The sequence below is a fragment of the Sinocyclocheilus anshuiensis genome, unplaced genomic scaffold (genome assembly GCF_001515605.1).
Source record: "Sinocyclocheilus anshuiensis isolate Anshui unplaced genomic scaffold, SAMN03320099.WGS_v1.1 scaffold1208, whole genome shotgun sequence".
Classification (NCBI taxonomy): domain Eukaryota; kingdom Metazoa; phylum Chordata; class Actinopteri; order Cypriniformes; family Cyprinidae; genus Sinocyclocheilus; species Sinocyclocheilus anshuiensis.
This window is the reverse complement of record NW_015542424.1, coordinates 826,828-839,722: the sequence shown is the minus strand read 5'-3', so window position 1 is coordinate 839,722 and position 12,895 is coordinate 826,828. Positions and strand designations below refer to the sequence as shown.

The 12,895-nt window shown below is 37.6% G+C and overlaps 1 protein-coding gene across 1 annotated transcript in view; it reads right to left on the bottom strand.

Annotated features, from left to right (window-relative positions):
- Positions 1–12,895, bottom strand: part of LOC107693513 (dixin-A-like) — a 35,893-nt gene that overhangs the window by 8,553 nt on the left and 14,445 nt on the right. The window contains exons 6-15 of the mRNA XM_016492925.1: positions 3,338–3,444; positions 3,098–3,252; positions 2,926–3,015; positions 2,493–2,546; positions 1,511–1,561; positions 1,253–1,357; positions 792–863; positions 602–667; positions 359–520; positions 207–273 (exon numbers count right to left, since the gene is read on the bottom strand). Coding sequence (XP_016348411.1) covers positions 207–273; positions 359–520; positions 602–667; positions 792–863; positions 1,253–1,357; positions 1,511–1,561; positions 2,493–2,546; positions 2,926–3,015; positions 3,098–3,252; positions 3,338–3,444 — 929 coding nt within the window. The remainder of the gene's footprint in view (positions 1–206; positions 274–358; positions 521–601; positions 668–791; positions 864–1,252; positions 1,358–1,510; positions 1,562–2,492; positions 2,547–2,925; positions 3,016–3,097; positions 3,253–3,337; positions 3,445–12,895) is intronic.

The following is a 12,895-nucleotide window of genomic DNA, read 5'->3' as shown; positions in this document are numbered from 1 at the left end:
GCTTGTTTTCGTTGTGTTGTGGCTTGTTTTCGTTGTGTTGGGGCTTGTTTCCATTACGTGGCGGCTTGTTTCCATTGTGTTGTGCTAATTTTTTTGTGTTGTGGCTTGTTTCTGTTATGTTGTGCTAATTTCGTTGTGTTGCAGCAATTTTGTTGTGTTGTGCACTACTGGGCCACCGTAGTTTTGGGATTAAGATGTATGCTTACTTGAAGTAGGAGGCCAGGAGTCTCGATCTGAGTGAGACGCTTTATGACCTGGAGATTTGCCTCGGGTCTACAATGAAACAGACTGATTTGAGAACAGAATGTAGATCAGGTGCAAAACCTGCTGTATGAGAATGGATAAACATTCATCGTACCCTCCTCTCATGTTTGTGGCGTGTTTCCAGGTCATAGAGGCGATCCATCAGGCTGGCCACACCTTGCTCAAGGGTGTCCAAAGTGTGATGCTGAGGGTCGTGACCTCCAAAGCTGTTCCTCAGACTATGGAGAGCATCTCTTACTAACTGCAGCTCCTCAGCCTATAAGAGACCCAATTACATATATCTCTATAGATATAATATAAAATAATCGAGGGAAAAAAAGGCTTCAGGCTTATTTACCCCATGGTGTGGTTTTGATGCTGTGACGGGTGGGTGTGAATAGCCGTTGTTTTGCGAGCCAGGAAGCTGAAACAGACGACAAGGCGTCTTTACTTGAAATTTGAAGAAATAAAGGAAGCACTAAACATAATCTGCAATGTGTGAAAACAAACCGCTGTGGGGAGAATTGTGTATTATTTATAGGCGTTACCTCCTCTGTCTCATGGCTCATTAACTCTTTGAGAATACTCTCCTTGTGCTCCAGCTCCCTCTGCAGGCAAGCCTGAGAAACACACAAACATTCTCATTCACACTGAACTGTTCTATACAAGAAAGTGCAGAAGCCTTCAGTTACATAATGAGGTAAACAGATTCATTATTAGGTCTCAACAATAAGGATTTTTTTTTTTTCCTGCTGGGGTGGTCAGGCCTGTACTTGCCCTAGCGACATTTTTACCTGCATACTTTTATATTAAGTTTCAAAAGCATTCACTCTCAATTTAACATATATTTATAGAATACTACAATACTAAAAATATTTTCTTTATATCTTCTTTATATTTTTATGCATTATATATTATGGATTATTATATATTTATTAAATATTAACTGAAATAAAATTAATATGCATAGCATAAATACAAAAATGTCAGGTCTTTTGCATGCGCTCACATTTTGTCCCGCCAGCTCATCTTTGGCCATACTGGTGCGCAGGAGTTCCTGTTTGAGCTGCAGGACTGAGGACTCCTGCACAGCCATACGCTGCTGAAGAGCATCCTGAGTGATGACAAAGCACAGTCAATTAAACTAAACTCGCATATCTAACTTGTTCTGCTATATATCAGTCTGAGACTAATTGAATTCTTAGTAATGTGAGTGTGAGGGTCTTATTTTATAGACATGTGGAGTTTGGAGGTATGCAAGACTTACTTTCACCCCCTGCAGGTTGCGAGCCTCCTGTTTGAACCTCAATAGCTCCCTCTGCATGTAAATATAATATAAATAAACAAAATTACTCCAGAGACTTTACAGCATGGTTTAAAAAAAACAAACAACAGGACTTGACAAGATCAGCACATAAATAAGTGACTACAAAGTAAGTATAAAGTAGTCAAACGAACTAAAATGTTACTCAAAAATACATTAATACAGTATAGGAGTCTCTTATGCTGCATTTACTACAAAAATACAGTAAAAAAGGTAATATCATGAAATAATATTACAATTCAAAATGTTTTCTATTTTAATATATTTTAACATTTATTTATTTAATATGTATTTATTTATTTATTCCTGCATTAGCAAAGCTGAATTTTCAGCAGTCTTCAGTGTCACATGATCATTCAGAAATCATTATATTATGCTGATTTGGTGCTCAAGAAACATTTCTTATTATTGTCAACGTTGAAAACATTTGTGCTGTTCAATATTTTTGTGGAAACTGTGATATAGGTTTTTTTTCAAGATTCTTTGGTTAATAAAAAAGAACGGCATTAATTTTAAATAGAATTCTTTGGGAACATAAATGTTTTTACTGTCACTTTTGATTCATTTAATAAATCCTTGATGAATAAAAGTACTCAATACTTTCCAGAAAACACATTTTGCTGACCTCACACTTTTGATTGGTAGTGTATTATATATATATATATAAGTGCTGTCAAATGATTAATCGCGATTAATTGCATCCAAAATAAACATTTTTTACATAATATGTGTGTACTGTGTATATTTAGTATGTATATATAAAGACACACACATACAGCATATATTTTATATATATTTATGTAATATTTATATTACACATATTGTTGGATTTATTTATCCTGCTGCAAAAACTAAATCCTGTATAAATATCTTGCCACACTCAATAATGTACAAAATTGAAACAGCCCAGAACAAAAATACCCACCTTTAGTTCTTGACTCTCCTCCATGCTTTGGTCCAGGCGACTTCGTATTACAACCTGTAGCACCACAACAGAGGGTTTTTGCTACTTCAAAACAAAACCACCATAACTACAGCACACACTACACTAAATACAGAAAGAACTAGTTTACATGACAACCTAGAAAAGAAATGGAAGAGAGAAACAGACACTGTAGGAGAGAAGGAGAGAAATGCTGGATACCTGCGTCTCTCCCACAAACAAAGCAAAGTTCACCGTGAGAGTAACATGATCTGCCCTGACAGAGCTTAGTGAAAGAGCAGGAGAGAATGAGAGATGGGGGAAGGGAGGGGCATAGGAAGACACATATTATCATGAGGGAGAGATATGCAGGATACGGAAGAAAAGAGGCCAATTTGGGGTAAAACACAATCGGGACAGAAATAAAGATACACACCAGTTGCTGCTCCGCATTTTCAACTCCCTCACCAAGACTGAGCGACACCTCCTGCTCATCCTCGGGTAATGAACCATGGAGAAGGAGAGCCTATAAAACACACAAAAACATCTGTTATAAGCTTCTAGAAGCAATTCAAACTAAATTAGGAGATGATATATGTTAGTGTCACCTGTAGGCTAGACACCATTTTCCGCGCCTCCTGCATCTCCCTCTCCAGCTGCTCCTGCTGCTCACACAGTTTGTCCTCCCAGGTGCAGCCACCAGCTAGACCATCATGCCCCGAGACAATGGCCTGGTCACACAGGGCCAATTTCACTGTGTCCTCTAATGGCAAACCGAGATTGAACATGACAGTTTTATGTGGCTGAGACCATCAATGTCCAACTGACTGATTGAAAGGAATCAATACCTGACTTAATTGTTTTCTCCCTGGACAAGGTGTCTAATAGTCCTGCCTTCACGTCTGATAGGCTGACGGAGTCTTTGGGAGTGTGGGTGGGGCTTGATGAACTGAGGCTGTGGAAATAATACAAAAACATACAGTTACTGATATAGGGCTAAACATTACAGTCCATGTCAACTTTTGATTAGCACATGGCTTTTTGTTGTACTGTATTTTTTTACATTATATATATATATATATATATATTAGATTTACTTTTTGTTTTCTCATGAATTAAATTATATTTATTGATGTATTAATGTAGAGCTAATAAAGTCAAATTGTGTCTAACACATGGGTTTCTATGAAACTGTATATGTGTGTATATATAAATAACCATTTATTTTTCATTAATTTAATTTAATTGTTTCTGGCTCACCCTAACAGTAGATTTTAAATGTGCTTTATAAATAAATTATTTGATTTTATGGAAAATAATTACTAATCCATACAAAACACTTACAGGAACAATTTGCTAAAAAAAAGGGTCATTATATACTTACCCTCATGTTGTTCCAAACCTGTATGACTTTATATAAGATGACTTCATTTAAGATATTTTGAAGAATGTTTACACTGTTTTGTTCAACAACACAACACAACACATGAAGTGACCTCAGGCTTTAAAACACAAAAACTAAATAAATAAGTAAATACAAATAAAATAAGTTCAAATAAAATAACTAACCAAACGATTGCATAAAATTGTCATAAAAGTAGTCCATATACTCTATTTCAGGTCACAGACTGAAAAATGTTATGTCTTGTGTAGGAAAAGTGCTGCGTACACACTCTTCTATAAGTCTGGAACAACATGAGGCTGATTAAATGAGAGAAAGTTCGTTAAAAGTTTCGTTTGAACACCCCTTTAAATGAATTCCACTTATTGCAGAATTATCATGGAGGTGTTTCAAGAGCGAGTTAGAATATCACAAAGACATTCTCTTGTTGTTCATGTTTTTCAGGTGCTGCATCTGGTTTCTCAGAAAGGCAGAGCTAGATAAAAATAAACAGTCCTGAAGCAAAGGAGGAAAGTGCCTTTTAAAACCAGTTGCCATGGAGACCCTTTGCAGATATGAAGAGCCAAGTCTGTCAGGATCTGCTCTTGTGTTTGATCTGATGCCCTATCAATAATGCACCGTTAATCCGTTTCAAAGGCACAGGATCATGAGCCAATGTCTTGCATGCATGAAAATTATAACACCTTCAGTTTGAAATATGCAATACAGCATTTCTGTATCGGTGTCAAACATATGTTCTTAAATATAGAGTATTAAAAATACAGGCTCTTCAATGACTCATTTGCTTCAAAAAACTCAAATACATTGTAAAAGCAAATAACATGAACTGAGGTTTAATTAAAGTCTCCTGAGGGGACACGGTTGTTTTATGTAAAGAAAAGATTTAATTTAGGTGTTTGTTTTTTTCATACTTGAAAACTGATCAACACACATATAAAGAGCACACCAAATATGGTAAATTAGGGGTGTAAAAAGGTGCAAATTTTCCAGAAATTTTTGAAAACTTTGGAAAGATTCTGGAAATTTTCCACCCCTTTGCAACCCTAAGTTAAACAGAAACTATACCATACTTCTGCATCAAATAAGCATTTGAGTTTCCATTTTCCATATTTTCATTATTATTAACAATGACTTTATGAACTTTGTGAATTGTCCAAGTTTCGGATTAATGAACTTTCAATGCAGGGACAGAAATTTCCTTATGTTTCATTAAATATATCTTCATCTGTGTATTGAAAACATAAACTGTCTTATGGGTTTGGAATGACATGAGACTGAGTAATTTATGACAATTTTTATATTTTGGGTGAACTAATGCTTTAACATTACACTTAAAATTCCAGATCAGTGTACTGGCTTCAACAAACACAGCCATAGATGGTCTGAAAAACTAGAAGATAAGAGAAGTTGTTTGTGTGAAGCGAAAAAATTCCCCATGCAGATTTAGCTCATATTCAAATTGATCACTGACCAACAGAAAGCTGCTTGGTTTGAAAGTGACTTCTGTGTGAAAAGTCACTATTGACAATGGAAAATATTTTTTCCCCCAAACGAAATTTAGATAATGTGCACCTTAACATGATATTTATTTGTAAGAAGGAAATTGTGAGAACTATGAATAGAGAGTATATTTCTGTCAGTTTCAGTTTTCTAGTGGGAGAGTGGTGATGGGTCAATCCAATCTCAGCTCATGATGGGTCAATCCAAGTGCAGCCCTGGCAGATCTGTCTGTGAAGGGACAGCAAAAGCTTGCAGCTCCAACAACCTCACTCTTTCTCAGTCTGCTATCTTGATGCATGCAAATTTGAACCCTCCCACATCAATTGTCCTCCAATCCAAGTCACAAAAATAAAAGGACAGTCCTGCACCCTTCGACACAAATGACCTTCAGATTAGATAGAATGTGACAATGCTGTCATAATCAATACTGGACTTATATATTGGGGAATAAATCCCATCCACCTCATTGGTTCCATTCAGTTACAGTGACATTTCCACCAACACATAGAGCGAATGGATCCCGCTTGGGTGACCTTTGGAGGACTCCTGTTTATTTTCAGAGAGATTAAGGCCCGGGGTGCTCCATGCCAATTTTCATTGTGTGGATCTGGTGCAGCGCCTCAAAAAAAAAAAAAAAACAGGCCGAGCATATAATTTCTGGACATCTCCAAACATTTTTGAGCTCTGTAAATGATGTGTTCTATGTGATGGATGAAGACAAAATTCCAAGGCTGATCTGCTTTGTCGTTTTAACAAAGCAACAATGCTTCTTCTCGAAAGAAACAGAGCGCTTGTTGTTGTCTTTTTTTCTTTTTTTTTGTTGAGTGTGTATGTTGTGCTGGCTCTCATTGTCCTAATCCAGGCTGCGGAGAGCAGAGATCATGAAAGACACGGCCCGTCGCACTCCACATTACTCTCTTTGTTTTATTTTTCTCACATTGTGGGGAGGGGGAATTGAGGGGACTCTTCTCTTTCAAAACCAAATCCAGACCCCCTCCTGTTTGTGACCCACACAGACACTAAAGACCCTCACTTATTCATTTCAGTTTCCACCATTTCATTCTTCTTTCAGTGCTGCGTTTGCCAAAGAAAAACATCACAATTAATAGATGGACACCGAGTGAACTGAAACTCGTGATCTAAGCTAAACTGGAAAAACCCCTCACAATTTATTAAGAGGTTTGTACTGATCTTTGAACTACTGGTCTAAAAACAAGACTCTATAAACAATGTGCATATTGATGTGAAAGCTACTCCAACATACAACATAAGACTTAAAGCAGAGGGTTTATTAAAAAAGAGAGTACCAACAAGCAAAAAATAAATTCTAGGGTGGTTGCCAGGGCGTTGCTAAGTGCTTTTTTAAGGTACTTTTTAGTGTGTAGCTGTGTGGTTTCTAATGGCGCTTTTCCACTGCATGGTACAGCACAGTACGGCTCGGTACGGTTCACTTTTGGGAGGTTTTCCACTGGGTACAGTACCTGGTACCTGGTACTTTTTTTAGTACCACCTCGGTTGAGGTTCCAAGTGAACCGTACCGTTACCAAAACGTGACGTGTAAACTCTGCTGATCACGGATTGGCCAGAGAGAATCGTCACTACCTGCGTCACTGAACTTGCGACACAAACACAACAGAACCGCTAGATTTAAATCAGCACAGCCAGCGAAGGATCGAACGCAACTGTTTTGAATGAGCGCACCTTTTTTAACAACCAAAAAGTGGCTGTTTCGTTGTCTGTCGAGGAAGTACAGACGGAACGTCTCGTTGATAGCAGGGGAGCGGATCCAGCGAGAGCTTGATGGGGCGACGCGGAATGAAAACGTTTTTCAGAAGTCGCGGCAGTAGAGGCGGCGCAACTAACAACATTTGAATAATCCCGCCCACTCTAAAGCGATACTAAACTGCAGTGGAAATCGAGCCGTGCCGTGCCGAGTCGTACCACACAGTGGAAAAGCGCCATAAGGCTTCTAGGGTAGTTGTTTACTGGCCCATCTCCACATTTCTACAAAATTCTGATCCCTAGATTTGACTCAAGTCATTCTAACGTACATTACTGTTCAAAAGTATGGGGTCAGTATGATGTTTTCTTTTAAAGAAATTAATTATTTTATTCAACAAATAAATGCAGCCTTTGTGAGCATAGGAGACTTTAACATTAACATTAACATAAAAAAAAACAACAACAAAAAAAAAACTTACCAATCCCCAATATTTTCACCCATTTACCTGAGCCAGGTAAAGTAAGGATGCACAGATCATGATTGCTGATAACCAAAATATTTCTGATAATAAAATACTATATTTTGTAAATAATCCTTTTAAATGCTACTAGTGACTTTACATAAAACATTGTAACATGAAAAATGGATATTAATTTGCGATTTGCAAAAGATTACATTTAACTGTTATTAAATCATTAGTTTTTTTAGAGATTAATTCAAATGAGTGTTAGATGACAGTGAAGGTAATCTATATGTAAAATTAGCACACATGAACATGCATAATTAAATATGCAATATGAGGCAAAACAAATACATTTTAAAATATGGTACCAATATATTGCGCATCCTTTAAAGTCCAGAGCTGGTTACACATGGATGTTTAATAAAAGTATGATCAAGAGAAATGACGAAGCTTAGCAAGCACCACGAACAAGACACTTAAAGGAATAGTTTACCTCGAAAATGAAAATTCTGTCATCATTTACTCACTCTCATGTCATTCCAAATCTATATGACTTTCTTTCTTATGTTGAACATTACAGAAGATATTTTGAAGAATGCAGGTAATCAAACAGTATTTCTTTCCCTACTATGGAAGTCAGTGGGGACCGACAACTGTGGTTCTTCAAAATTCTTCAAAATACCTTCTTATGCGTTCAACATAAGAAAGAAACTTAAACAGGTTTGGAACGACATGAGGGTGAGTAAATGATGACAGAATTTTCATTTTCGAGGTAAACTATTCCTTTAAGGCCTGTTCACACCAAGAATGATAACTATAAAGATAACCACTACAAAAGGATAACTATATTAACGTCCACACAAACATTTTAAATGCTCAAGCTCTTTAAAGTAGAATGGATTCTGATTGTCAGTGTTTACTTTTTAACATACATCAGCTGGAAAAAATAATCATTCTGAAAGTGATTCCAAAGATATCGTTCCCCTGTGCTGTTATATTTGTGGTGTAGACTTCCCTATTCTCACAGAATTAGAATTATTAAAACTTTATAGTTATCATTGTAGTTATTGTCCTTGGTGTGAACTGGCCTTTATATGTCAAAAACCTCAGATTCAGTGTATGGTTTAACTAGCTGCCCAGAGGACATGAAATCTAACACATTCAGCACTGTACAGCTAAGGCATTTCAAATGGCCTTGAAGTGTACAATATCAGCAATTGCTGTTGCTGAAAACATCCTTTATTCATAGCAAAGATGGATGGAAAATGACAGCTAGAGAATGACTGACTGATTCCACAGGGATGGAATCAAAGCGAATCCACAAAGCGTTCTTCTAGTTATAAATAAAGATCCGCTATGGCTGTTTTCTCTGGATGAATCACGAGCCTGTGCTAAGATCCTTCCTATGCAAAGTGTTCTCACCATTCTTTTTGAAACGCAAAACAAAAAGAAACAAGTAAAATGTGCTCCATTTTTCATAAGCTACTGCAGCATGCACTGACTGGGTTTTATATAACCACTGACTGAATGCAATGGGAACATACAGAACTGTTGCTGTATGGTGAAGCCTGATCTGATGATTCAGTCTGGCTTCAGAATCCCAGCAGTAAACCCAATAATCTCTTTAACAGAGCTCGCTGTGATCCTCCCAAAACATCTTCTCCCCTGATAAATATTACTGGATCTCAGAACCGTTTCTCACATCTCCCACACACTCGCATATCAAACCGCAAAAATTACCAACAAGTGGTCCAACGCAAATAAACATGTTCTGCTCTGAGATTCTCACACGAGATTATTCAGGCTGAAGCGTCATTAGATAATTCTCATGAGAGCTCATCAGATGCCTGTCACAAACCCAGGAGTCATTTGGTGGGATGGCAGGAAGCTCATTAAAGTGTATTTATGCTCCAGCGTCAATAATTGGGCAAAGAAGCCAGTGTTATTTAAAGAAAAAGGTCTGCAGATGCAAAACGTCAACATAACGGAAATTCTCGGCTGCCAGGGTGAGAGTTCGGAAAAGGCAGAGCAGACATATCCTGCATTCTTTGCACTGTCGTAAGGAAAACAAACTGCTTTACAACAAAACATTCTTCCAATATTTCTTGTCAAATCCACATGCATTCAAGGCACTTCAAAGTGAAATATTGTGCTGTATGTCAACGACAGATGCCAATGACATCAAATTGGATCCTAAAGCACAGCACAGGTGGCACTGACATACAGTAGAGAACATGATTCAAAATCTTGTATGTGAGCTAGAAGAAAAGTAAACTGGGTCAGATCCTCTAAAGAAGTCACAGCTGTCTTTCACAGGCAGACAATAACACACACAGGTGCATTCTAACTGACAACCATTAAATCGCTGGAAGTCAGTAAGTCGCTGTCCTGATGGCTTTAAGTAGACATTCCTGCTGTATCGGCGAATCATGTGTTTGCTAAGAATTTGCATAAAGTTGAACCCTTCACAATGTTATCACATCGTCAATGGTTTATGTAGCTCACATCACCTCAGTCTGCCAACTCTCCTTCTAATAAATGAATTCTGATAGCTTTGTTTTGCTGAATGACTGTAAATGTGAAACGTTTACTGAGAAGCCCCAAAAAGTATAGGACGGCATCAGAAAAGTGAATCACAGAGTGAAATCTATAGGATTCAAACTTGACTGATAAAAATATACAGGATATATATATAGAAAAAAAATGCTAAAAAATACTTGTAAACTTGCTTGTCATAGAACTATCAACTGTTAAAGAGTTTATTAAAGGGATAATTTACCCCAAAAATGACAATTCTGTCATCATTTACTCCCCATGTTGTTACAAACCTGTATTCTGCAGAACACGAAAGAAGATATATTGGTAACACATTTTAGATATTTTAGAAAATCTTTTGGAAGATAATGTGGTAACCAAACAGTGTTTTGACCATTGACTTCTATTGTATGGACAAAAACAGAGACATCTAAAAGCATCTTCATGTTCCACAGAAGAAAAAATTCAACAAGTATTTTGGAACGACATAAGGATGACAGAATTTTCCATTTTAAGTGAACTATTCCTTTAAAACATCACAAATATGCTTTGATAGAATCTTACCATTTGATTTGTTTGGCTCCCATTTTGGCACTAGTGTTTCTAGCCCTCTGCACCACGTTTATTCATCCATAGACCATAAGGAAGTCTAGACATCAGCATCGTTCTTACAAACAACTTCTTTAGAGTCCTGTCTCAGCATGCAGTGTCTACAGCATTGCCACTCGTTTGCTAACTAGCTCCTCTTAATCACCATACTTGGAACTGACAGTGGATCCTATCTGTGAGTTCAAAGCCTCTTCAGATGCACCCGACGTTGTCCATATGGAAATCCTGTTTTCAATCCATCCACGGTGACAGGAGAGAGCGGTACTGCTCTGTCACCAAGGCAGCTGCATCCTACCCCCCTCCTCTCCTTCTCTCTCCGGCTGGGAGTTGGGCTAATTATTCTACTCTTCTCAGTTCAACCTGTTCACAGACGACTCCTTCACTTCATAAAGCTCTCCATCACCGAGATCTGTGTGTCCCTGTCTAGTTCTCGCGCTCCCACCCTTCCTCACTAGCTCCTCTTTTTCTGTGTGGAGATGTTAGACTCAGTCCGGCCTTCCTCTGTTTACCCTCCCCCTCCAGCCCTCCCTCTATTCCGTCTTCTCTCTCTGTCCTGCCTCTCTCCCCATCTGTTAGGACTGGTATTTTGACAGAGGGGGAGCTGGTACGGGACTCTCTGGCTTGTAGGTGGGCACATATCTGCTCTGGACAGTTTGCTACAGCATAGAATGCACTTCTGATTTCTGAACTTTTTGCTATAAAATTGCTAATTACACAAGATTAGCTAACATAACGTTGTGTATGTGCTTCAAAAGTTTGGGGTAAAATTTTTAAAGCGTTTTTGAAAGAAGACATGCTCACCCATGCTACATTGATTGCTTAAAAAAATGTACAATCTAATAATAATTTTAGTAACAAAAATATTTTGATGTATTACTACAATTTCGAATAACTGTTTTCCTTTTTAATATATTTTAAAATGTCATTTATTCCTGTGATGGCAAATCAGCAGCCATTTCTCCAGTCTTCAGTGTCACATGAATTTCAGAAATCATTCTAAGCTAATTTGGTGCTCAGGAAATAATTTTGAAAACAGCTGCTGCTTAATATTTTTGTGAAAACCACAATATATTTTTACAAGTACTTGATAATTAGAAATTTCGAAAGAGCAGTAATTTCTTGTCTTTACTGTCACTTTTGCTCTTTTGCACAAATGAATGCCTCTTTCCTGAATAAATGGGGCTGAATAAAAAGTTTTTCTGTCACAAGGGATGGGAATTATTTTTGGCAGTGGCTATTTGCACTAAGTGCAAATAGCGATAGATGCTATTTACACTAAGTGTAAATAGCAATTAGATTCGATTTACACTAAGTGCAAATAGCATATTTTCTTAGCGATAGATGCTATTTACACTAAGTGAAAATAGCAGTATTTTTAACGATATGCTATTTACAATAAGTGCAAATAGCTACAGATTCTATTTACACTATGTTAAAGGGGTCATATGATGCAATTTCAAGTTTTCCTTTCTCTTTGGAGTGTTACAAGCTGTTTGTGAATAGATACGATCCCTAAAGTAGCAAAGACTAAAGTCTCAAACCCAAAGAGATATTCTTAATAAAAGTTAAGACTCGTCCACGCCCTCCTAAAATGCCTCGTTTAAACACACCCCCACATGTCTACGTCACTGTGTGGGAAGATTTGCATAACACCGCCCAAATGTTCACACAAAGAAAGAAGGCGTAACTTTTATTCTCGCTGTAGTATTGTTGCCGCCACCGCCATGTCGTGAAGACGCTGTGTGTTTCGTTATGAAAGGGAAACTACTTTGTTTGGCCTTCCAAAAGAGGACACAACTAGAAGTCAGTGGTTAAGTTGTATTTACAACACTGTTCCAGAACAGTTCAACCCAAATATTCAGATGTGTGCAGCGCATTTTGCGGAGGATGAGGACTGTTTCCTGGGAGAGTAACCTACAAAGCCGGCTGTTTCTATAAAGTGGGGCAATTCCAACTTTGCAAGGACAGTCTGGTGCTTCTGACTCACAGCCTGCATTTACGTTTTCATATTTAAAGAATTTGCCACTGACGATTCAAACGCGAGTTTTGAGCAGTGTAGAGTAGCGCTTGTTGTTTGTCGTTTCTCCGATCACAAATGTAGACATGGTTTTATGCGATACACAACGTAACGCGTAAAAAGACAGTATAAGTCATTATAATAAGTAATTATGTCC